Source organism: Callorhinus ursinus, unplaced genomic scaffold (assembly GCF_003265705.2).
Source record: "Callorhinus ursinus isolate GAN/ISIS: 27379988/994484 unplaced genomic scaffold, GSC_fseal_2.0 scaffold19, whole genome shotgun sequence".
Taxonomy (NCBI): Eukaryota; Metazoa; Chordata; class Mammalia; order Carnivora; family Otariidae; genus Callorhinus; species Callorhinus ursinus.
The window spans coordinates 25,963,934-25,988,184 of NW_027397081.1; the positions used below are offsets into that span (position 1 = coordinate 25,963,934).

At 52.6% G+C, this 24,251-nt stretch overlaps 1 protein-coding gene and 1 long non-coding RNA gene across 2 annotated transcripts; one reads left to right on the plus strand and one right to left on the minus strand.

The window, feature by feature from the left end:
• Positions 1-896: 896 nt before the first annotated feature.
• LOC141374553 (uncharacterized) lies at positions 897-2,878 on the plus strand. The gene is made up of 4 exons (XR_012381557.1): positions 897-1,137; positions 1,830-1,882; positions 2,204-2,323; positions 2,551-2,878. It is a non-coding gene; the product is annotated as an uncharacterized lncRNA (long non-coding RNA).
• Positions 2,879-4,263: 1,385 nt separating this feature from the next.
• On the minus strand, positions 4,264-24,251 carry ADAMTS8 (ADAM metallopeptidase with thrombospondin type 1 motif 8). The gene is made up of 9 exons (XM_025893969.2): positions 23,316-24,251; positions 15,374-15,613; positions 14,184-14,319; positions 13,347-13,514; positions 12,042-12,343; positions 9,529-9,712; positions 6,918-7,090; positions 6,621-6,796; positions 4,264-4,860 (listed from the first exon to the last, which is right to left on the minus strand). The coding sequence occupies exons 1-9, from the start codon at positions 24,105-24,107 to the stop codon at positions 4,290-4,292; spliced, it is 2,742 nt and encodes a 913-aa protein (XP_025749754.1). The 5' UTR covers positions 24,108-24,251; the 3' UTR covers positions 4,264-4,289.

Below are 24,251 nucleotides of genomic sequence, written 5' to 3' on the forward strand. Positions count from 1 at the left end.
TTCCTGGGGCAAGTGTGTATCTGCCAGGGGTAGGCTGGTTAGCTCATGGGGATGGAAGACTAGCCAGAATTTTCCTGTGTCTCCTCGCTCAGCCCAAGGCCTGAGGGAAAGTGTGTTCTACAAGAGACAGGTGGCTTTGAAGCTTCCTGTATTTCTCTCTCCCTGCACTAGCATCTATGGTTCAGAAGACACTTCTACATTTGGTCTCACTTTTCTCTTCCCAACACTTGGGCAGTGTCTGTGAGGAGCCCTTTAATTTAGTTTTTGAGAGGTGTGGGCTCAATTTTAAGCAAGGGAGGCCAACTACCTCCTGAAGAAGAATGAGCCAAGCTGTGAAGGGATCACATCTATTGTGATAAGCCTGGCCAGGTTGTTGGCAAGGCTTACCCTAGGAAGCAGACAGGTGTCTGGTGAGGGCTGATGTGGTACCAGTGAGGCAGGGAGGGCGTGGAGGTCACAACCCAAGCACTCTGCTCACTCAGCGCTCCAACATTCACTTCCCTTCAGTGTGTTATTTTCTCTTGCTGAGAATTTTTTCATATGTGAGCCCAACATGACCCCAATATATCACTTTCATGATGATCTAAATGGAACCAGCAGGAATGTCAGCTTAGGTGAATGACTTCTCTCTCTCACCTTCCACATGTAGCTTTCTTGAAGGACCACAGGAAAATACGCTGTGCCAGAAGAGAGCTTTCTCACAGACATACTGTCCTGCAGCCAAGGGCCACCGAAGGTGAGCAAACCCATTCATAGTTCTCAAGGGCGGGAGTGGGGCTCCCTCCCTCCCCTTCTCTGCCTTCTGTCCTGGCGCCCATGGGCACAACTGCTCGAGGCCTTGGGGTGGGGAATGCTGGCGAGGAGGATACGCTTCTCTTTACTTAGCGCCTTCCCTCTCACTCTGCATAGAGCAGAGCAGAGTCAGGGCGGAGAAGGACAGGTGTCGGGGACGGTAGCTTAACCTTGCCTAAAATGTTGCCTTCATTGTCCTCCTCATGCTCACTCTACCTCATGCTTTGTTTTGGCTCTATATCCCGTAATTGAGCTTCAACTGACCGAAGAGGCGCAAGGAAGGGATAAGGCCGTGGCAGCAGAAATCTGGGAACCTAAGGATAATACTACATCTGATTCTCACTGGTAGATTCCATATTTTTGTTCACTCTCACAAACCATTCCTCATTCCCCGAAGTGAAGGGGACATGGCTGCTTTTCGAAGGGGCTTGGTGATCTGAGGCAGAGCACGTGGAGCAGAGATTGCTGTGGGCTCAGGAGCCTCTTTTCCTTCACTCAGGGGAGACTCAGACCCTGGGAGGAGGGACAGTCCTTATTATGAGGGCCCACTTGGTTAAAAAGCCCAAACACGAAGAACCTAGTGAACATCATCAGAGGGGCAAGATGTGGAGCGTGGAGCTAGTGGGAAGATGGTCCCATCACCTCTGGACCATGTTCCTGGGAGGGGGATGGTTTGCTAAAGTGGGCTGGGGAGCAGTAATGTTGCATAGTTTTGGAACAAATCCTTCTGTTCAGCTACAGGGGAATAAAGGGCAGAGAGTAAACCCCAGGCAAGGATGCACTGATCCTGAGGATGAAAGAAATGAACTTTGATGCTAACGCACCACCTCTGAAATATTTCTGGCAGGTGTTTGGAGGATCCAGATGAATGACTGCTGCAGTTACCTGTCGAGTCAGGGCCTTAAGGACTTTAGGGGACGCTAGTACTAGCTGGAAAATGCAAACTCTCAGCAGAGGAAATGTATTCTTCCCTTCTCTGGGCTAAAAGAGTGGTCGAGGTTGGCCAGGGGAAATAATGGTGTGGTCTCTCTCTGCAGATCTATTTGCCGAGTCCCTGCACTGCAGCTGTTGAATTTCCAGACACAAACAAGTATGTATTCTGTGAGCCTGGCCGAGCCCACACAGCAAGGAAGAGCCAAGCTGGATTCCATTCTGCTTTGCACATCAGCCGCTCTGCCGCAAGCTGAACTCCAGGGCAAACGCTCTGCCAGTAGGGATGGCACCACTGGACTGATATGGGCAGTTCATGGGGGACACTCCTAGCCTTGGTTATTTTGGGGAGAATGAGAAACAGTAGATGAAGAGTTGCAGAAACATACATCAGTTTCAACAAAACTGGTGCACAGCAAGGAAAAATCTGGTTTTACTAGTCATCCTCAACATGCCTGTGTGTGTGCTTGTTTATGTTTAGGTAAGCCTGGCCTCCCACTCCCTAACGAGTCAGCAGACAGGGGAAAAGTGGCCAACTCCATGTCGAAGGCCACAGTGTGCACCACACAGAGGTGACCAGCAGCGACCAGCCGAGGGCACGGTAGGGGCTGAAATCCCCCTTGTTTTGTCTCGTGCCCCCAGGGCCAGTCCTCCCAGAGGGCTCCTTTTTCCTCATTCACCCCAGGGCTCCATATAGCACCTTCTCTGCCCAGCCTCACCAGTTATTTGAAGGGGTCTTGAGAGAAAGTGAAAGAAAAGGACAAAGGGGTCAAAGATGATAAAAAAAAGGGAAGATGTAAATGTATATACGTTCCTTCTTTTCACTAGAATGTCAGTCCTTGATGTGGTCGCCTGCTTCATGTCGCCCATTTGTGACCAATGACTACGCTTCCTCTACACTAGACCATATGGAAGACTGAGCCAGGAAGAGGTGAGGAGATATGGAGTGGAAGATGGGATTTTGGGGGCTCTCGGGTAGGTTTCAGGTGGCAGGTGGGAAATGCAGTTCTGCGTAGAAAGGGCCGATGGGGGGAGCCTGGATGGCTCAGTCCGTTAAGTGTCCGACTCTTGATTTCGCTCAGGTCATGATCTCAAGGTCGTAAGATTGAGCCCCACATCAGATGCTGCACTGGACGTGGGGTCTGCTTGAGATTCTCTCTCTCTCCCCCTCTGCTCCTTCCGCCGCCCCCCCCACCCCCTGCTCACATAGGCACATGTGTGCATGCATTCTCTCTCAAAAAAAAAAAAGAAAGAAAGGGCTGAATGGAACCCTTGCACGTTGTTGGGGCCAGAAGAGTTGTGAGGTGGGGATAAAGTTTGATATGAAGAGAAGGAGCTGAGGTCCTTGGGATGATGGTGCTTAGATACAGTCCAGCATTCCTCAGGTCCTAAGAGAATCTGGGATCTCTGGCTGGTCGGTATATCAAAGGGAGGATGGGATGTTTGCAGAGTGGAATGGGATCGTCTTCCTCAAGAATGATGAGTCCAGAGACATCACGTTTGCCACTGTTGCCTCCGAGTCGGACATTTCCTCTAGCGCGGTGGTTCTCAAACCAGCAGGCTCCGCATCACCTGGGAACTTTCTAGAAATGCAGATTCTCAGGACCCCCTGCCCACCCCCCCCCCCCCCCCCCCGGCAACCCACTGAATCAGAAGCTCTTGGGGTAGGGCCCAGCAATCTGTATTTTAAGAATCCCTCTAGATGATCCTAATGCCCAGTCGAGTTTGGGAACCACTGGTCTAGATTATAAAGAAGAGTTGCTCGAGTGAGCCGGATTCAGCAGGAGGAAGGCCCGAGAGACGGAAGCAAGGTGCCAACTTCCCCAGGTGTGTTCAAGGTCTGCTGACCTAGTTTTCGCCTCTGTCCTTGGGCTCTGGGTCCTCTGCCCTTTCCAAAGAAATACTGAACCAGCTCAGACCACTGCATTGGCACAAGATCACACTTTAGTTCAGAGACACATTTGCATAAATACTTGAAATGGATCCACCCCTGCAGGTGGAAGCCCGAGAACCCGTGGCTCTCCACAGTCCTGCGACTCTGCAGCCCTGCAGGCGATGGATTTGAATACCGAGGACAGTCACGTTCATTTTTGAAGACAGCCCCGGGGGCGCAGCTATGGCGCTTTGACATTCGTCATCGACCTCCCCACTCTGCACCTCTCTTTTACTAATTGTTTTTCCCCTCTGAGGTAGATTATTTATCGGGGAAACCAAACAGGAAAAATTTTTTTCATTGAACTCTGCTAGTCCCTTGCAAACAGGCTGAGTCTCCCGTTTGGGTCAATAAGTGCATTTTTTACCTTTTCACCTATAACCTCTACCTGAACCCGCACTAGGTCCAACCCACCAGATAGTAGACTTTAGGATCTATCGTCCCCATTCTCGTCTCCCCATCGTGAATTCATGCCAAATTGGAGTGGCTGTGGCAATGGCAGGCCTGGATAGGCCATGCCGCCTCCATAGGTCGGGTCACCGCAGTGGGTACGCCGGTCTGCACCCCAGCACCCCGAGTCCATGAGCACGAGACCGGCCCCGTCCCCCCCACCCCCCCACCCCCACCCCAGGGATCACAGCGGGCACGGCTGGGTTCCACAGGGCTTGGCATCCTCGGGTTTCAGAGCCTCACTGCAGGTGGCAGAGGCCTGGCCGTTGGGGTCCCGGCACTCCACGGTCCGCCGCTGCCGGCCAGCTCCGCAGCTGCTGGAGCACTCAGACCAGTCCCCCAGGACCCACTGCGCGTTGAGCAGGGGCTGGATGACGTTGGTGGTTGCCCTCTCTTTGCTGTTCTGTGTGCTGAAGCTCACGTCATTTGGAACGAAGAAGGTATATTTGACTTTGGGGGGAAAGACCTCACCAGGGACAGTCAGGAGCTGCACGGTCAGAGGCTCGGGCAGGGGCCGGAAGCTCTGCAGCCGCTCCAGGGTGGCAATGGAACCGCTGTATTTAAGGATGGTCCCCTTCACCAAGATGTCCTGCTCTATGGCAGAGATGGCCAGGTTTCCATTGAGCAGGTACTGCCCATCGGCCGTCTTCAGCGCCAGGTAGCTGCCGTCGTGCTGGACCCCCGGGTGGCTTCGTTGTTTCACATCGATGTTAGTAGCACCAGCTGGGATGGTGACAATGTCATTGTAGCCGTAACTACGGTAGGGACAGAAAGACCCCCTGAGGACCAGTGGCTACCCAGCCCAGCCGCCTCAGCAAGGTAGCATGTTGGTGACTAGGGTGGGTGGTCACAAAGTGCTAGCAAATCATCAAGTGATTGCCCCAAAGTTCCACATAACTTAGCTGCTGGGGCCGACAAGAATGTTTTGTACATTGGGATTTTCAAGGGTTTTTGCTTTGCCTGGTAACTCAGCTTCAAATGTTTGGAGTTTGGATGTGTGGATCTGGATATCAGCACAGAGGAAGACATCCCAGAAGGGCTTGCAAAATCGCATCGGTCCTGCCGAAGCCCACAGCTCTGGGCTCAAGTGAGATCTCAAACACACTCAGCTCCCTGCACAGGTATAAACCTTTGCTTGGCCCCCTTCATACCCAGGGTTCAAACCCATGTGGAAAAATCTGCTCCACACACCAGTTCCAGAATCCGACCAGAATGGACATCTCGCTCCACCTCTTAGAGCCAATCAGCCCCTACTATTTGGTTAACATGGCCCCAGGGCAGGAGCCCGGGCGATAAAGCTGCTTCTAGTTGCCTTCCTCCGTGTGTCAACTCTCTTGTAGGTCTAGAGCTTTACGTGGGATGGAGAAACCTTAGTTTTTATTCTTCTCTTCTGGGGCAGAAGTGTTTGGATTACATAGGCCGGGAGAAAAGCAAAGAAGATTGAGGACAGGCGGTCGGTTCTCTGCTACTCTTGCCTTCTGCCCACTCAGCTAGCTGCTGAGTCTAGGGTGGCTCTGAAAGAATGCACAGCCCCATATGTCTAATGCCTAAGAGGAAGCCAGCTAGCAGACCTGCTATCTGAATATCGCACACCACATGCTTCTTTTTTCTCTATCCTTTGAGTTTAACTTTGAAGACTGCCAAGCTGTCTGCTGTGGGCTGGTTCTGTTCTCTGAGGCCGACCAGGTGAGAGGTAGCGAGAGACAGAGGGGAGCACAGTGTGGCCACGTAACATATGCCCTGGCCCTTCCTCCCTGGGAACTGTGTGCCATGGCAGGAGAAAACCAGCCCAGGAATTAAGACACCTGGGCTCTCTTCCTGGCTGTTATTAACTATCAGTGTGACCTTAGGAGGGTCATGTGATCTTTTTGTGCCTTGGTTTCTTCATCTGTAAATGGGGAATAGTAGTATTGGCTACCTGATGGACTTATTTTAGGAATCAAATGAGGCCATAGGAATGAAAGCACTTAAGGAAAAAAAAAAAAGAAATGAAAGCATTTCAGTACTAGGGGTTTCATGAACATATGGTGTTCAGGTGTGCGAAAGCGTCCAGAGTTCTCAGATCCATGAAAGCACTAAGGCCACCAAGACCCCCCTCTTTGGACCCCCTCTTTGAAAGATCCACCTGCAGAAAGGATGGGACTCACCAGGTGTAGGGTGAGATGTCCTTCCCAAAACAGGCCTGGAAGAGCCACTTTCTGGCAAGGGCCCTCGTTACTCAGCATAGCTCTATTGCTGGTTGACTCAGAGCTGATACACTTCTATCCTCAGGGCCTCTGGCGGCCCTGTGCACTGTCCTCTCTGTGGGCCAGACCTTGTGCCAAGCGTTCCGCCCATCTCATGACTCGGTATGATGATTCCGAGATAGAAGGGACTCCCAAAGCTTTACAGAGAAACTACAGCTCAGGGCCGCAGGGGTAATAAGCAGCTGCCACGATTCGCATTTAGGCCAGTCTGATTCTAAAGCCTGTTCCGCTCTTCTGGAACCTAGGCACAGAACTATGGTGAGACTCACCTGGAGGGGTTGAGGGAACCAGACACCTTCCTGCATGAATTGCCTTTGCCCCCACACACCCCACATTTGTCCAGCTTCCTAGGCGAGTCCACCACGTGGTCACAGCCAGCCTTGACACACTGGCCACGGACGCAGATGGCTAGAGTCTCTGGTCCACACAGGGTGCCATCGATCACCTGGAGCAGGGAAGCAGAAGGTAACAGAGAGCGTGGTGTGCACAGAGGCCACCCACAGGTGGGGTCGGAGCAGGTGGCCTTCCTCCCCACTTGTGGTTCTGAGCTCCAGAAGGACTCTTACCTTGGCCTCGAACACTTTGAATTCACTCCTCCCCCGGGCTCGGCAGAACAGCTTGCAGCGGTCCCGGGGGGACACCCCCGCATACTTGGGGACCCACTGTAGGAGGTTCCCATCCATGTCAGTGTAATTGTAGGCATTATACTTCTCACACTGCTGCTCCCTGAAGCTTTTCCCTACAAAGAGTAAGAAACGGCATGCAGTTAACATGCCTTGCTGAAGCAGAGAGGACCCAGCGGCAGAAATGCCAGCATTCAGGGCCCTTTTCTTCCTCCTGGTTTTGACCCAATCCCAGGACATAGGTTCAGTGTCATCTGGGCCCAACATTCCTAGACACTCCCGACCTAGGTCCACGTGGCAAGGAAAGGAGCATCCAGCCTCAAGCTGGGCTTTCTGGGATAAATATCCTTTCCGTCTGGGGGAAGATAGCAATTCTATCTTACAGATGAATAAACTTAGTAGGAACAGGGGACAATTCAGTAAACTTGAATGATCCGTGGAGTATATTTTTGGGCCCCTGCTAATCGTGCTTGATTTTGACTTCCTTCATGACATTTAACTGGTGACCAAAACCCTCAAATCGACATCTCTAGTTCTGATCTTGCCCCTGTAGCTCACCCGCTGTAATTCTGGATGTCTCCGGGGGACCTCCATGTTTAGCAGGATGATTACCTTTCAGCTCAGAAAAAGCCTAACCCCATACGGCTCCTCCACGAACTGGTTTAATTTTCATTTGGGGATACTGCCACATTCTGGTGTGAGACAGGCATCTGATGTCTGCTGAACACTTGAGTATCTACGTCGACTATTTCCAACCTGGTCCTTAAGTCCTACACTCTATTCATGACAATCTGCGATTTTACGTGTCTCCTTCCCACTCTCACCATCTGAGTCCACCTCCCACAAGCCCAGGCCTCTCGGTTCCATGTGAGACCTAGTGCCCAGCCTCTTCTCCCATCCTGCTGCATGCTGCTTCCGGAACAATCTGTCGGAAGTAAGAAATGGGTTTTTTTTTTGCCCCACAATCCTGAAATTAAACCTGCTCTTACTACTGAGGTTCTCTACCCCTGCATCTCTGCATGGCCTGTGGAGACTTTTCAAAACACAGATGGCCGTGCCCTACCCCTAAGATTCCGATTCAATGCATCTGAGCCGTCGGGGACGCTGTGTTTCAACAAGCTTCCCAGGTGACGTGATGGGACAGCCTGCACGGAGAACCTCCAGATACCATTTCAGCTTTGACAGACCTTTGCTGTGTAGCCTTAAAATGCTAGTATGCTGCTTGGCTCCACTCAAGTACATGCTAGCCCCTCTCAAGCCCCCCGCCATCTCCACGCAGGCACGTGCCCTCCCACACCCCGTCACCATCTCCATCCTCCAGGCCCTGCTCAGCCCTAACTCCCCGTGAAGCTCTGGACTAGCCCAGGCTTTTCCTTGCTCTGACTTCTTCATAAGCCGGGGGTCCGGGCCTCAGAGCTTAGGCTTTAGTTGCTTTGCAAGAGGCATGTGGATCTCTAACTAGATTGCGAGTTCTTTGAGGACAGAGACCATGCTTTGTGCATTTTTACGATGTCATTTGTAACATCTATTATAGTTCAAGCCACACGAGAGGCACTAAAAACCACTTGTTGACGGAGAGGATGATCCTGGTGCAGCTGAAATCATTCCGTCTACCTTGTGCCTTATCTTCATCCCCTCCCCTTCTTCTCTCTCTCTCTTCACCCCACGTGCCAGGCAAATTCTCACGATTCCGGGGCAAAGTTTCTAGAGCCGCGGGCCGCTGCCGATCCTTCCTGTCTTGCAAAACTGCAAAGCCTACAGATTCCCTCATTAGACACCAACCCAATGTCAGTGTGTCTTTGCACTTGGATGCATCTCTCTTAAAACTCTGCTTGTCTTTTGCCGCCTGCCAGTATTTCCTGGAGCTGCACAAAGGGGAGTTGGATGGGATGGTGGGGAAAAACTGCTAATGGTTCCCTCTCACCAATTTTGCTGCTACCCCGGCTGCCTCTGAGTTAATGTGTGTTTTTTCCAGTGGGTACTAGGAGGTAGGAATGTATGCCAAGGGGAGGTAGAGGCAGTGCTGCTCTCTGGTAAGGTTCCATCAGGCAGTTGCCACGGGCTCGAGGGAAGATGGGCAACTCTTCTCAGAAGGAATGTGCGTTAGAATCAGATTCAGAAACCCTCCCTCCACCCTGGGCTGAATGTTGGCTGGAAAGACAGTGGAGGTTTGGCTCTGACACTTGCTTTGGAAAACACTTCTATTCTGCACACAGACAAGGGTTCAGATGCCTCCAGGAGGATTATTATCCTAGATGCTAGCCCCTCTGCCGAGCTCCTCCCAACTCCTTGAATAAGTTTGGTTGGGAATGTCATCCTCTATTTCCACATCTTGGAAGATCGGGGCAATTTCTTTCCTTGACTTTGCTACACTCTCCCAGCACAGTGAGAGTTGTCTAGCGGCTGCTAGGCTTTGCCCTAAAACTTGGTGCCTTGCAGGGTCCATTTATGTCTGGCTCACAGGACAGCTCTGCATCCCGGGAGGAGACCCACCCTACTTTTTGTCTGGGGATCAGCTGCAGTGACAACAGTAGTGGCCATCAGTGGCGATTACCATCAGGGGGGCATTCCTCTGTGTGGCACGACTGATACTTGGCTCTCCGACCCAGGCAATATCTTCCTCCATTCTGAGGCTCAGGGTCCTTGCATTCACGGTGTGAAAACTGTACTCCTCCTCCGCAGGTCCGGGAACATTCTCCCCAGGGTCCCCATGGGGCCCAGCCTCCAGCCACCACAGCCTGCAACACACAAGGCCACCCTGAGTCAGGAGCGGGGGTCGGGGGGGCTCAGCTCTCAGTGTAACAGGGGTCCCTGGCCCTGACCTCTTCACCTACTTATGCTCATCCTGGTGGGTGTTGTTCAGTAAACTGCTCTAATCATTTGTTAGTGACTGTGTGGCTTGCTTGGCGATTGGCCTCTTGAACACAGAGGATGTGCTAGACTTCTTCACTGCTGACTCCCCAGTGTCTAAAACAGTGCCTTGCCATTAGTAAGGTGCTCGGTATTAGTTGTTGAATGAAACAACATTTTATGGAAATAAAGTTGTGTCTAATGCAGCAGTTCTCCATCAGGGCCGTTTTTATCCTCTGGGGACATCTGGCAATGTTTGAAGACATTTTGGTTGTCACAGTTGGGGAGGGTGCATGCTGCTGGCCTTTAGCGGGTAGAGGTTGGGTGCCGCTAAACATTCAACAAGGAGCATTCAACAGTGAACACCCACCATGAGCAACCAATAATGAGGTATCCAACAATGAACATCCAATAACGAGCATCCAACAGTGAACATCCAACAATGAGCATCCAACAATGAGCATCCAACAATGAGCATCCAACAGTGAACATCCAACAGTGAGCATCCAACAATGAGATTCCAACAATGAGCACCCAACAATGAATACCCAAGAATGAGCATCCAACAATGAGCACCCAACAAGCATCCAACAAGCATCCAACTACAAGCGTCCACCAATGAGCATCCAACGAACATCCAACAGTGAAGAAGATAGCCTCCTACAACCAAGACTTATGCAGCCCCAAATGTCTCTAGTGCCGAAGTTGAGACGTCCTGGTTTAAAGGAATAATTGCTGGGAACTGTTGCTATTGGTCTACCAGCTACCAGTTCCAATGGTAGGATAATGCCTGGGAAATAATCAGATTTGCTTCCATCCTTACAATCAACCTATGAGAACAAAGCTTTGCCCTTGATTGGCTCACAGAATTTTCAAAAGGGAAATAATTTAAAAAAATGACAAAAGTTGCTTACATAAAAAATGAAAAATACAGAAAAGTATAAAGAAAGAAAACAACACTTAAAAAAAACCACTACCCAAATAAAATCACTGATGTGGTTTTCATCAATAACCTCTCACACTTTTGCTCTGAATAATCATAAAGATGTGGTGTTTTAATTTTACATAGTTATGATTCTGTCATATATATAGTGTTCTATGATCTGTTTTTTGCCCTTAAAAATAGATGATAAACATCATCCCATGATCATTCCATGTCAAACTCTCCCTGCATTGAGCTTGGCTCTGGTGCCGAGGAATGTTGGACAGACCTCCTCCCCTCAGTAATGTGTGAAGCACGTGCTTTGGACGGGGTAGAGGGAGTCAGTACACAGAAGAGAAACTCAGTGTCTGAATGGGGAGGATGAGAAGTGGCTGAGGCTGAATCTGTGAATCCTGCCCTGGTGCAAGCTTAGCAAGAGTGTGGCTTACCTGGCCCAAGCAGGATCCTGAGCCTCAGGGCAAAGGACATGCCACTGAGGACAGCCCTCTGGAGAGTGAGTGCTCAGGCCACCCTGGTGATTCAGTGCTGGGCCCAGACCAGGCTGCGAAACTCAGCGGATGCTGTTTCATAGGCAGGGCTCAGTGACTTGCAGTAAGAGAAATGTGATCAGCCTCACAGTTTGGAAGTATTAAGAGCAGGGCAAAGAAGCGAATCACTTAAAAACTCTCGCTGGCATTGCCTTGGTTTTTCGTGTAAGTTTCCTCAGTCCTGGGCCAGGTTTTCTCTGCCTGGTCAGAGACAGCTTGATTCCTTCTCCCCTCCTGAGTATGGAATTCCCACAATTAGTCTCATTCTCCTGACCTCTGAAGATGAATGCAGCTCAGACATGGGTAGGTTATGAATACTTTTCCCTCAGCTCTTGACTGAATGTTCCTCTTCTGCCATCACACTATCTGTTTAGAATGGAATGCATAATGGCCTCCCTTTATTGAACAGCCACGATCTGGTCTTTGTGCTGGAAAGCTTCATGCCTATCACCTGTCCTCATAAGCCTCCTAGTCCACCCCAGAACAATTGCAGAGGGGAGTTCTCAGAAGGCCCTGAGCACTGGTGGTGTCATCCATCTGCTCTGAGTCCAGCCTCGAAGGGCTCCTCTTGACTTTGGGTAAATATGCTTTGCTTCGTTTGTTAAAAGACGAATGATTTTACTTAAGACGTCCTAGTCGCAGCCTGGCCCAAAGTCTCTTAGTTCATGGCTCTCAAGTGTGGTTTCTTCCTTGAAAACAGCCCTCCCCCTCCCTCTCCTCCCACACCCCCAGGTGGCCATCCCTCACCTTGGGCCTGTCCACTTCCTCCTCAGGCAGACAGCTGCCCTCCCAGCAGAGGTGCCCAGGCCCACAAGGCGTCCCATCAGCCCATGGCAGACTGCCATTCTTCGTGTGGCAAAGGGGCTCGGTGCCATCCATGTGGCACCAGAGCTGGGCGCAGATGTCCTGTGCAGAGGTGTTGGGGCAGTGGCGGAAACCCAGCCCAAAGATCTGCTTGCACTGCTGGTCCAGCTCATAGAGGGCCCTGCGGCCTGGCAGGTCTGTCGGGAGGGGCAGGGCCGACGTGGGGGCATCCAGGAGACAGTCTCCTGAGAAATGGAGGAAAGCAGAGGAACAAGACAAGAATGAGGAGCAGGAGTTTCCCTCTCTCAGCTCCCCAGTGGAGGAGCTCCCACATTACACTTAAATTCCTACTGATGGGGTGTAAGGCCTAGCCGTCATAATTTCTTTGACCATAAGCTAAAAACTGTCAACACTCAATCATCTATATGAGCTTATCCAATTTTTGACTATCAGTTAAGTAAAATTTTATTAGGATTGAATTTTTTTTTTTTTTTTTTTGTTATCCAGAACATCTTATATACATTCAGTGTGTACCTAGGGAATGCCAGCTAACTGTAATACTAATCTACAGCACACGGAATGGGGGATGCAAATATGCTCTCAAAAACCATGGCAGGCAAAATAAAGCCTAAGTACTGATGTTTGGATAATCTATTACTTTTGTATCTTAGGTGTCCCTGTCTCCTTCGATGAGAACAATCAAGAGTAAGTTGTGTTTTCACTGCTTTACTGAATAAGTCCAATGCTTTTAACCCGGCATGCCCCCCACCCCCATCCCCCACCCTTGCTGTCGCACTGACCTGTTCCCTGCCTCTTTGCCATTCCTAAGCTACAGCAGGATCTATCTCTCCAGCCGGGATGCTCTCTTCTCTCCTCTGTACTGCGTTCTTTCATTCCTTCAAGCTCTGTTCAAACCCACCTCCTCCAGACAAACCTTCTCAGACTAATTCTACTGGCTCTGGGACTAATCATCTAAATTAGCACAGCACGCTGGCTGCTGGAAGACAGGGCTAGAAAGAGTATGCTTTGTGGGGATGGTTAGCCTGCCACAGCACAGGAGGAGGCTGGGCGAGGAACACCTCTCCGACATCTGTCCTATCCGAAACGTCTCTGCTGCTCTCTGAAGGAGCTCCACCAGAAATTGCACGGGTGCCACTAGCACTCTAGCCCTCACGGAGGCGGGCGGGGCAGACCTCAAACACCAGCAGCGGGCCAGAAAAAGCAGGGAGAAGCCTGCGGGACACCTACCGTGCCCACCGTCCAGGAGCTCCGTGAGGTACATGGCACTGCAGGGAGACCAGGGCAGTGTCTTGTTTAGGTGGACGAAGAGCGGCGCCATCATGTGGTGCTTGCCCATGGGCCCAAAGAGCCGTGTGCAGGGCTTGGAGTCGTCGTGGGGCATGCTGAGGACGTGCCCTGGGGTGGAGAGAGACCTGAAGTCCACCCTGACCAGTCTCCACTGCCCTCCAGCCCGCCCTGTCCCACCCCAAGAGCTCCCCACACAGCCCAGCACCCCTCTCCCTCTCTCTGGCGAGACAGCCACCCTCCGCTGACAGAAGAGGGCGTCTCGGGCCAACCAGTCACCAGCTCCTCATGGGGATGGCCATGCCCTTCTTCCTTAAAGATTTTTGTCTGGGGCTTCACTCTGGGCTTTTCTCTTGCAGAAGCCTTTCTCAGAGTACCGGGGGAACCTTGATATCCCTTTGTTTTCAGCCTCAGCCTGTCCTCAATAATTCACTCCCTGACACAGCACTCTCTTTACAATTGATCTCCCCAGAATTCTTACTGTGACTGCTTAGCTTGGGCAAAGCATCGTAGCTTTACCCGAGCATTTGTTTCATTTTGGCATTTTCCTGGGGACCCCTGATGATGATCCAAGACCCTATTTTAATATTACGGCCTCATGCTCAGGGTGGGAATGGAGAAAGTACAGTATCTATTTACATATAATCACTCTGTCAGAACTCTGAGTAGAATCTGGCCAAGAGTGAGAGCTGCATCTTCCTTAGACCCTGGGCTGGCCTGGATTTGGAAGAGGCAGATCCCCCTGACAGAGTACAGTAGGCTTGGCATGGCAAGTCTTACCTAGCTCATGGGCCAGGGTGTAGGCCGCCTGGAGCCCCTCATCCTCGATCACAGAGCAGCTCTTGTTGGGGTCACAGATTGTGCCAATGTCCGCCACACCCAGGGTGTCACACATCCCCTCCTTCCCACAGAAGTTCTGCTTGGCAGAGAGAGTGAGGGCGTGAGAACAGACATACAACAGAAAATCTTCCTATTTCTGCTCCTCCTGAGTTGAAGGAAATTTTTTTTTTTTTTAGAGAGGGGGAGAGCGAGGGAGGGGGAGGGGCAGAGGGAGGGGATGAGAGAGCATCTTAAGCCGACTCCATGCCCAGCAAAGAGGCTGACATGGGGCTCGATCTCACAACCCCATCACCATGACCCGAGCGGAAATCAAGAGTCGGACGTTGAACCAACTGCACCACCCAGGTGCCCCTGAAGGAAAATTTGTAAGCCGAAGGCCCTATTTCTTCACAAAGGCCACTTCCGTGAGGAAGCCCGTTTCTTTTTCTACACTGGTGTGTCCTAGGGCTGGCTGGGACTTCGTGTCCTAGAGTTGGCATGTCCTAGGGCTGGCTTGTTTTGGGAGGCAGGATAGCACAGTGCTGAAGAGTACTGACCCTGCAGCAAGACTGCCCTAGGCTTGACTATGGGTGCCACCGCTGTGTGTGTGGGGGGGCAATCTATGCCTCAGTTTCCTGAGTTGTAAAATGGGGCTTGGTGGGGTTGTCCTGAGGACTGAAAGCGTCAACAGGGCAGCACATATTATTAGACTTTCCAGCCTTCAGGAAGCTATCTGTTTCAATTGCACCAGCTAGGAGGGCAGGCCTCCTGATTTGGAGAAATCTCAAGGTGACCCCCAGTTCCCTGCCTCTGTGTTTAACAGTCATTGTAGATGGACCTTCTCTCTACATTCCAACTCCAGATCTTTTACTGGGCAGTTTGAGCCCACTTCCTCTTGTTATGACCTCAGTAGACAGCTGGTCACAAACTTTTGGAAAAGAGCCCTTACGAGATTCCTCTCCTTCCCTTGCAAATACCTCACACTTGTCCTCATGACCTCCCCCTCATCATTCCACACACGAGGCTCCTGGTGTCCAGCTGGGGCCAGCAGGGAGACATTTCCCATGTTTGGGCAGGCCTCATGGTCCTCCCTTTGATCCACCCATCCTGCCCCCCTTCCTGCCTGGGCTCTCTGGAGCCAGCCCACAGACCTGTCTGGTGAGCAGAATGGCTGTGTCAAAGTGTTCTGGGTGCCGGTCACTGGGCTGGTTGAAACGCCGCTGCCAACTGCAGAAGTTGCGCAGGGTGAGCCCCCCGTTGTCAGACACTTCCGGGCCCCACTTTTCATCTTCCACGATCAGCACTTTTACCACCATGAGATGGATGGAGTTTCTAATACTGGGGTGCTTGTAGATTCGGGCTGCCACGGACATCAGCGTCAGGATGTGGTTCTGTAGGGAAGACGGGAGCAGGGGGAGGGAACGGTTCGATCTCCCGGCCCGTTGCCTGCCCGCTGCCACCCCCCTCCATGTGCTGGGCTCTGCGCTGAGCGCTGGAGATAAAGCATCTTGCTGAAGACTCACAAAACCCCGGAGGTCCCAGTGTTATTTCCCTTCATTTTACATATAAGAACAGGGAGGCTCAGTAACTGGCCCAAGATCCCAAAGCTAATGAGTGTACAGCCAGGCTCTGAACCCAGATGGCCGGGCTCCAAAGCTTGTGCCTTTAACATCTCAACCAGCCACATGTGGCTGTGTAAATCGAAGTTAGTTTAAATTCAATAAAATGGAAATTACAGTGCCTCGGTCACACGGGCCATGTTTCAAGTACATCAGTAGCCACCTATAGCTCAAGGCTTCTGTATTAAACGGAGCAGACAGGACATTTCCATCATCACCAGAAGGTCCTATTGGACTGCACTGGTTATTATTCTGCCTTAACTCTGACACCAAGCAACTTCCTGCCAGACCCCTGCCCGCCCCCTCCCCCCCCCCCGCCCCATCCCCTCTCTGTTCTCAGCCCAGAAGCAATTATTTGAGTGTTCAAGGTTAGTAGAATGTGTCCCTTAGAATCCAGTGGAGCATTTTCCTGATGCCTGCTGGGGTAACTTCTACTCTGCAGGATGGGCCCTGTTAACCCTGAAATCATTCCAGTAGTCACTAATAGTTAGTCTGCACCTGTCACCAGACCCGCACCTCATTAAACGCTCACACTCACTCTGTGAAGTAGGCAGTGTCATCCTGGGCTTACAAATGAGGGAGAAGAGGTTCACACGAGTTAAACAAGCTGTCTAAGGTCACACAGCTCTTAAAGCCAGGACACCAGCCCAGGCACGTCTGTCTCTGAGGCCTACACTCGTCAAATGAAGTTGCCCAGGGCTTGACCGCTGGGTTTCTGGACAACCCCGAGAGGGTTCTTCCTTTCTGCCAGGGGCTGGAGAGGGGGCAGCGGGCCTAATGAGACCCAGGCGCAGAGGATCACACCTGCTTCCAGTTTTGTCCAGACCAGCTGAAGGAGTTCACATCATTGCTGGGCCTCTGTCCTATCCCTGGGCTGCCAACTACTCCCAAGGCTTTGGAGGCGGCCAGATGGAGCTCACTCTCCTGCCTCAGGGACCTCTAGAAGTGAGTCCTCTTGGATTGTTTTGCAGGAAAGAAAGGGGCAGGGGCACGCAGGCCTTCAGCTGGGAGCGTGGCCAGCCGAGCTGCCATTCATTTGCCCCCGCTCCCCATTCCCTAGGGCACCATCTCCCGTCAGCCTTTCTTTTTTCTCTCCTGTGGTCTGGAAGGTAGGAGGAGAAGGGGAAAAGAGGGTGAAAGGCTAAAGAGGGACACTCCGTCGGTTGAGGCCGTGTGTGGGCGTTCCAGACGAATCCTATTATTTGTGAATGGGATCTGTCTGTTCACCTCGCGGGCAACAAGCCAGGTATTTTGTAAGCCCTACAAACAGGGGTTGGCAGGTTTCTTAGCGTGTCAAGCACTCTAGCTATGTTTAGGCTGATGTAAACATCTTATCAGCAAAGCTGAAACTTGGCGCTTGCTCCTAGAGCTGGATTCCTGAGGGAGAAAAGCAATCACATCATTATGCAACTGGGGGTGAGGGCTGAGGAATGGGAGCTCGCTGAGACTACTTCCTGGCCAGGCCTTTGCTGCTTCCAGGGGGCAGACAGAGTCTCCTGCTCTCTTGCCCTAGGAAGGGTCGAATCTGATGGGCCAGGGACCAAGCCGTGGAATTTCTTCAGAGGCAACCTGCAACTCTCCTCACAAGATCTCTTCCCTTTGAGTCCCAGTTTCACAATCTCAAAATTGGGGAGACAATGTTTTACAAAGAAGGTGTTACCACAAGAGATACCAGCTGCTCAGCATCGGTCCTGGCAGGCTTGAGGTTTAAGAGGGCTCGGCGTTCTCAAGCTGACCAGATCAGACTGAGGCTCCGGGGCAACGCGGCTGAGTGGGGACCATGCACCGGCCACGCCCCCAGTGAAAGCCAAAGGCACACGGGTGTCAATTTCTGCACAAAGGAACGAGGTGAGGCATCAGGGGAGGCTTCCCAACATTAAGATTTTCAGAGAGCCTCCCTTGCGGTTCAGGGAGCTCAGAGCATCTCCGGACACTAAATACCTGTCAGGCTGAGCGGGCTTGAGGGCCATTTCCCTTCAAGGCAGATGGTTAGAGTTGAGAGCTTTTGGATGTCCTTCTGGATGCTATTTCAGAAGATAATTTCCATTGCAAGAGAGCTGCAAGGTCTGTGTGGTCCAGTGTTTCTGTTAAAGTCCCCAAACCTGGTCCTGCTCATCTCCCTTTTCGTCTAGTCTCGCTGAGGTTTTGGAGGTGGGAAGCACTGCTATCCCACTGTTAGCTCCTCTAAGAAACCATGGCAGGAATGCCTGACATTTGCAGTGCATCTTACAGTTCCCTCGGGGGAGGGACCTGGTGGGGGCAGTGGCCGAGAGAGTCTGTGAGCCTCCGAGTCTTGGCAGTACCCTGGGCCAAAAGGCCAGGCCTGACTTACAGTTCCACAGAGAGAGGGCTCAGGAGCCAGTAGAGGAGAAGGTCAGACGGCTCACTCCACCACCTGGTGTCTATTTATACTTCTTTGTGCACCACCCAAGTGTGGGCTGCTTGCTGAAGAATGTGAACAAGATGGCGCCCCTGGTGGAGTGGGGGTCCCAGCACAGCAGACAACCTCCCAGAACCATGTCAGGTCCGGGGGGGTGGGCCATGACCAGCCTGGCCAGGGATGGTCAAACAACCCTGCTCTTGAATGACTTGGGGACCTCATGCCCTTAATTCTCATTAGGAAAAGACACAGCATTTTTTAAGGGAGTCTCCTTCTTCATCGGTGCCCCTATGACCTGAAGAAGAGAAAGAAATGCCCTAGGCAGCTAGGCTGGGATGCAGCCTAGCTCTTTGATTTGATTCTTTGTGATACAACTAGGGACATTCCTCCCCCAGAGCTCCCATGGCAGCCAAAGCCAACTGCGGGGAGAGTCTAGAAGTCTGGGCCGGGGCCAGATGCATTTCTAGCAGCTCCTTCTGCTCAGAGTGTCATCCCTATGCTTTGCTCTTTTGCTCTTCATACTGTGCTTCCCATCGCTTCTCCTTGCAGCACGCCTGGGAGAGGCAAGGAGAAGAAGAGTGGCCACATGGAAACCTTCTGACCTCAGCAACTGGTGCCACACTTTTGCTACTGGGGGTCTCTCTAGGGCCCAAGACTGCTGAGGAGGTGGTGGAGAAGCAAAGAAGCAATTGGAGAAAAGAAAGGGTCCTGCACCAATGTCCTTCATCTTTCCTCATTCTCAAAATAGCAAGGGGCAGTGTCACCTCTCCAGAACCACACACACTTACCACAGGAGTCAAGCTTAAACACTCTGAGCCAAGCAAGCTGAAAAGGAAGGTCTCCCTGCCGCGTGGGACAACAGAGTTGACGTGGCAACGGGCTGACTGTGAAGGCACGTCCTACTCCGACAAACGCCATCACCAAAGGCAACTCCACTATTAGCTACGCTTTATTGAGCACCTACTATGTGCCAGGCACTGGGTCAGGCGCTTTCCATATTTTATTCTGTCCTCAGGGTAATGCTGGGACATTGATATAACTGTTCCTATTTTGCTGGTGAAGAAATCAAGGTACAGAGAAATCGGTAACTTGCTCAAGGACACTCAGCTTATTTCGATGACCCTTCAAAGTATATGCTCTTAATCACCACACTGACTGCCACCTATCCTTGCTGCTACAAGGACAACTGCAGCAGAGCCAGAGCAAACCCAGAGCACGCCAGCAAGCAAGCTTACCCCTGGCATCGTCTATACCTGCGGAGGCAGAGGTGGTAAATCAAAGACCTTTGAATATTAAGGCATTTTCTTTGGGAAAAGCTTCATATTGTTGATCATTCTGACTGGAGAGAAATGAGAAAAGAGACAGAAAAGACTCATCCTCTTGCCAGGAGGGGAACAGAGTTCACACACAGGTAGAATACAGGTCTTTCCCCCGTGAGGATGTAGGTAGCTACAGAGCAAGTGGGGCATGCGTCTGCTTCTGTCACTATCCAAACCAGGACGCTTTTGAGAGCGAAGATGATGCTATTAATAATCATGCCAGAACAGGCCTAAATGGGGACTGTGCTGGGAGATGTGGTCCCTTTAGTGTTAGGGCTTGTGGGAGACATTTTCCCAGAGGATATGGGTAAGGGGGAGACGGAATGGCTGGGATTTAACCCTTCCCTGAAATCACTTGCTGGTAGCCTGACATCTTGGGGATCTTCTGGTCTCTGGGGACGAGGAGTGCCACTCCCCGGACCCTCTCTGCTGAGCAGAGAGTTCAGAGTTCAGCTGATACACTGGCGGGACGGATTTCGAGTCCGCCGTGGGGGGCACGGCCCAGCCTGCCACTCACAGCTTTCCTGCGGCAGCTTCATCCAGGCAACAGAGGCAGTCCGATGCAGACAGAGTTAATGGCCTCTTCCGAGGTGGTCCCTCCTTTCAGAAAGCCCCCTTTGTCTGAGCTCATTAACTCTGAAACCAGATAAGAAGGTGGGAGGCAGGGGCCCCTTCTGTCAAGGGATTAAGTGAACTCAAGTGTACAGAGTTCTGGAAAACTTCATTGTCGCTTCACAGTGTGACCAGCCTCGAGCGTGGCTAATTCTTTCTCTTGGCCTTGAAGGTGGTTTCTTCCCAGGATAGGGCCTCCCACTTTGGCTGGGCATCTTTGGACTGCTGGATTCAATGCCCCATTCCCACAATACAGACAAGTGTAGGGGGTAAGCAGAGCCACTGTCACAGACCCTTCTCGGGCTAAAGAAACCTCATGGCACAGTAAGAAAGAGCACTGCTCCCAAGTTCAGGAGACTTGGGTCATGACCCAGCCCTGCCACTTACTAGCTGTGTGACCTTCAGAAAGGCACAGATTCCCTGTGAGCTGAACCTTCTTCCTCTGCCTCTCTCACTGGTATTTCTGCTGACGTGATGCATGCAAACCATTGTGCAAATTGAATGCACTCAGACAATGGCTGAACTTTCTAGAAGACTCATCATGAAGCAGCCTCACTGATGCTTATATTAGTCCTGATGAGCAGGGTCTGGCTTCACAGAGGAGGAAATGCAAACCCTCAAGGGGGTGAAGTCTCTTCATCCTTACTTACACCCCTGGTTGCTAAGATACCCCAAACTGCCTTCCATCCATGTGAACGAAGTCTCCAGGAGATTCCTTGAAGAATAAAGAACTGGATTCTATTTTGGGCAGGCAAGGTCTTGGGGAACTATAACTTGACATTCATTCTTGTCTTGGCTGAGCTCATGGACCTGTTTAGGAAGCCCAGGGGATTGAGCTGAGAAGTTCAAGTCTATCCTGTGGCATCTCCACAGCTGGTGAGCAGTCAAAGCAGAGGGGTCAGTGGGAGGTCATAGAAGCAGCCGAGCCTCAGTCCCTGCCTCATCCCAACACGGCGACAGCAGGGGTATAAGTGGGCAGTGACATAGGAAGACCAAGGCGGGGGTGATGGAGCTGGTCAAGCCAAGAGAGCACTTTTCCTTCGGGCGTAGGACCCAGAAGTAGATACCCTATGGAAAGGACCTCAGCCTACACAGGGGCCTGATGTCCTTTCCTGACCCACATAGGCTGGCTGGGTGCAAGGAGTGTGTCTGTGAATGGTCCAGGAATGGTGTGTGTGGAGGGAGAGGGGGGTGGGACAAGCATGCACTGGGTCATCCACCCAGAAATCTATAAGGGTGGGAGCACTCCGGGGTGTCTCTGTGAGGAGAACCTGGGGCAGACCCAGCCCAGCCAAATACCCCCTTGAGGCAAATACTCAGTGTCTTAAGTTACTGGGTGATGATGGGCTGAGAGAGCTAGATGGTAGGAAGGCACTAGAGAAAACATTTTGGCTCTGAAGCCTGAAAAGTCTTTTTTCTGCTGCTTCTTTGTGTTGTCATCTTTCCTACCTCCTGGTTCTTAGGCAGACGTCAGAACCTGGTCCCTGCCTGGGGACGGGCTCAAGCATCTCAGCTCTGGGTTTGCAGTGATTGTACTTTTAACCTCTCTTTGGTCAAGCCCCCTAGTAGCCAGCTGTGGTGGTCCTAACCTGTGATGGGAGAAGCCCCGCTAGCTATGCTCTTGAGGACTTGCTTGAGGAAAAGGAGTCAGAGGAGTCAGCTGGTGCCTCCCCCTGCTCTCAGGGTAGTCATGGAAACAGATATTCAATCTTCATAGACCCGAAGCCCATTGGGAAGACCACACTGACTGCTCAAAGTTGTCTTACCGTGCTCTGGGAGAAGTGAATACTCCAACAGTGTGCAAAGGAGCCTGCTCCTGCAGGAGCCAGAGAAGCAGCCCACACGGACCTCTCACCTCTAGCTCTTCCCATCCTTCCATCTGGACGCACTTCCCAGTGATTGCAGAGTGATGAAGATGGTGTGCATCAACTAGACTGTTCTGCACAGGTGATACGGAAGCACTCGATGCCCCCAACAGTTGGGCATAGGCTGAGCCTAGAAGAGGGTCACTGGCCAAGACTGCCATTATTGAAAAAGCATTAACTGAGCTGCGGCAGTGGCCAGGATCCCTGCCGCAGGCATCTCTGACCTCTGGGCAGGTCAGGTCTTCTCTACTCTTCTCTACCTGGCACACCTCTGGTTTTGTGCTCCCCAAGGGAAGAGAAAGTATAGCCCTCCCCTAGAACCCTTGTACTTCACCCTGTTCTTGGGGGAGGTGTTGGGACATAGGGTGACACAGACTCCTCCTGCTGAGTCTGCACCACCTCTGAATCTAGTTAGACATGGTCTGGCTACAGGAGCTGTCCCCTGAACTCAATTTTCCTGCCCAAGTTCAGTAGAGAGCTGTGTCTGGGCTGAGAGCAGCTGGGGTGGACCACGCAGAGTTCTGGCTCCACAAGGAACATTAACTGAAAGCGTTCATATGCCCTCCCTTTTCCACTGAAGCTTCAGTTTCCCAGGCTGAGCCCCCAGGCAGAAATTCTGTTCCCCTCCCTTTTTGTGCTGATGCTGGCACTGCCAAGTTCGGCCGGGGCCTAGTGCCAGGTTGGCAAGGTAGTCCATGCCCCTTGATCAGAACCAGCTGGGCACACAGAAGTTGGGCAGCCCCTTTCCAGGTTCAACTCCCTCCAAACAATATCTTTTACTTATGGCAACCTCAGTTCTGTCCGCAAAGGGAATGAAATAGACACATCTTTCCCTCCCAGCTGACTATCCTTGGGAACCTCTCAGGTCTGGAGACAGTAGAGGGCTGAGAAATGGAGGATAGGGTGGATGCTCTTCCAAAATGTCCAGTTTTCATCTCTGTTGGGAGAGGCAGGTGCCTGGGGGAGGGGGGTGCGCTTTTAAACCCACTTTTAGTTCAGTTTGCCAAGTGCTGAAGGAGATTCAGGATGCCAGGGGTGAAGGTGAGTGGCCGAGGTCAAGGAAGCGCCAGGACCTCCACTCTATACTGGAAGGGACACGGGGGAGAGGGGCAGTAGGTAGCCCAAGGGTCAGAGGTTAAGAAAAGAGTTACTGCGCTTTCTCAGAAGGGAAAGAACCTTGTTTGGGGTCGGTCTTGGGAGGATGAGGAGCGTGAAGGATTTTCCCAGAGGAACTGGAAAGGGGAGATTTGGGAAGCTCTAGGAGGTGACGGGGGGCCTCCAGGCAAAGTGAGTCCTACCTGTAGGTCAGCTCCATAGAAGGCAGCCATGGACGCATCGGCCACCAGCAGCGTTTCCACGAAGCGAGCCTCGGACACAAACCGCTTGGTCCTACTCGTGGCCCCCAGGGGTGGTGGCAGATCGCGGACGCCTTCTGCCGCCTCTTCTTTGCCCCCCTCCTCCTCCGTTTCCTCCTCCTCCTCCTCCTCCACCTCTTCCTTCTCCTGTTCCTCGTCTCCTCTCTCCTGCCTCTGATCCTCTCCCTTCACCTCCCACTCGGGTCCTCCGGGGAGGGGGTGGGCTTCGGAGGAGGCGAACCCGGGGGTCCCGAGGCGCGCCCGGGGCCCCCAGCGCTGCAGGCGGTGCGGCTGGCGCAGGGAGCCCCCCGCGCCCTGCGGCTGGATGGTGAACTCCTCGCCGTCCAGCAGGAAGGAGCCGCTCAGCCCGCGGCACAGGCTGACGGCCGCCAGCGACTCGGGCTCCCCATTCACCGTGCCGGAGAAGAAGCAGTCGCGCAGCTCCCGCTCGCCCCCGGCCGCCCGGCCGGAGCCCCCGAGGCGCTCGATCTTGAACTCGGGCGCCAGGAAGCTGGCGTCGGGCGCCAGGCGCAGCACGAAGCCCTTGCCGAAGGCGGACAGGTGGAACGCGAGCTCGCCCGCGCTGCCCGGCAACCGCGTGGGCTCCACCAGCTCCGAGGCCTGCCCTCGGGCGCCGGGCCGGGCCGGGGCGCCGCGGGCGAGCGGCGGCGGCGGCAGCAAGAGCAGCAGCAGCGGCAGCAGGAGCGGCGGCCACCGGGGGGCGGCGCGGGGCATGGGGGCTCCGGCTGCGGCGCGGGAGAGGGAAGAAGGCGGCCCGGCGCGGGCAGGTGCTGGCGGCGCGAGCGCAGCCCGGCCGCTCTCTCCAGGAAAAAGCAAATCAATCAGCTCGCTGGCCGACTCGGCCAGTGGGGGCCTGGC

Bases quoted from the DNA above. Each gene is read 5' to 3' on its own strand.
- ADAMTS8 (XM_025893969.2), bottom strand. From the start codon at position 24,107: ATGCCCCGCGCCGCCCCCCGGTGGCCGCCGCTCCTGCTGCCGCTGCTG. The intron at 15,614-23,315 runs GTAGGACTCACT...TCTTCCCTACAG, and splicing joins TCTATGGAGCTGACCTACAG to AACCACATCCTGACGCTGAT. The intron at 14,320-15,373 runs GTCTGTGGGCTG...TCTGCCAAGCAG, and splicing joins CCATTCTGCTCACCAGACAG to AACTTCTGTGGGAAGGAGGG.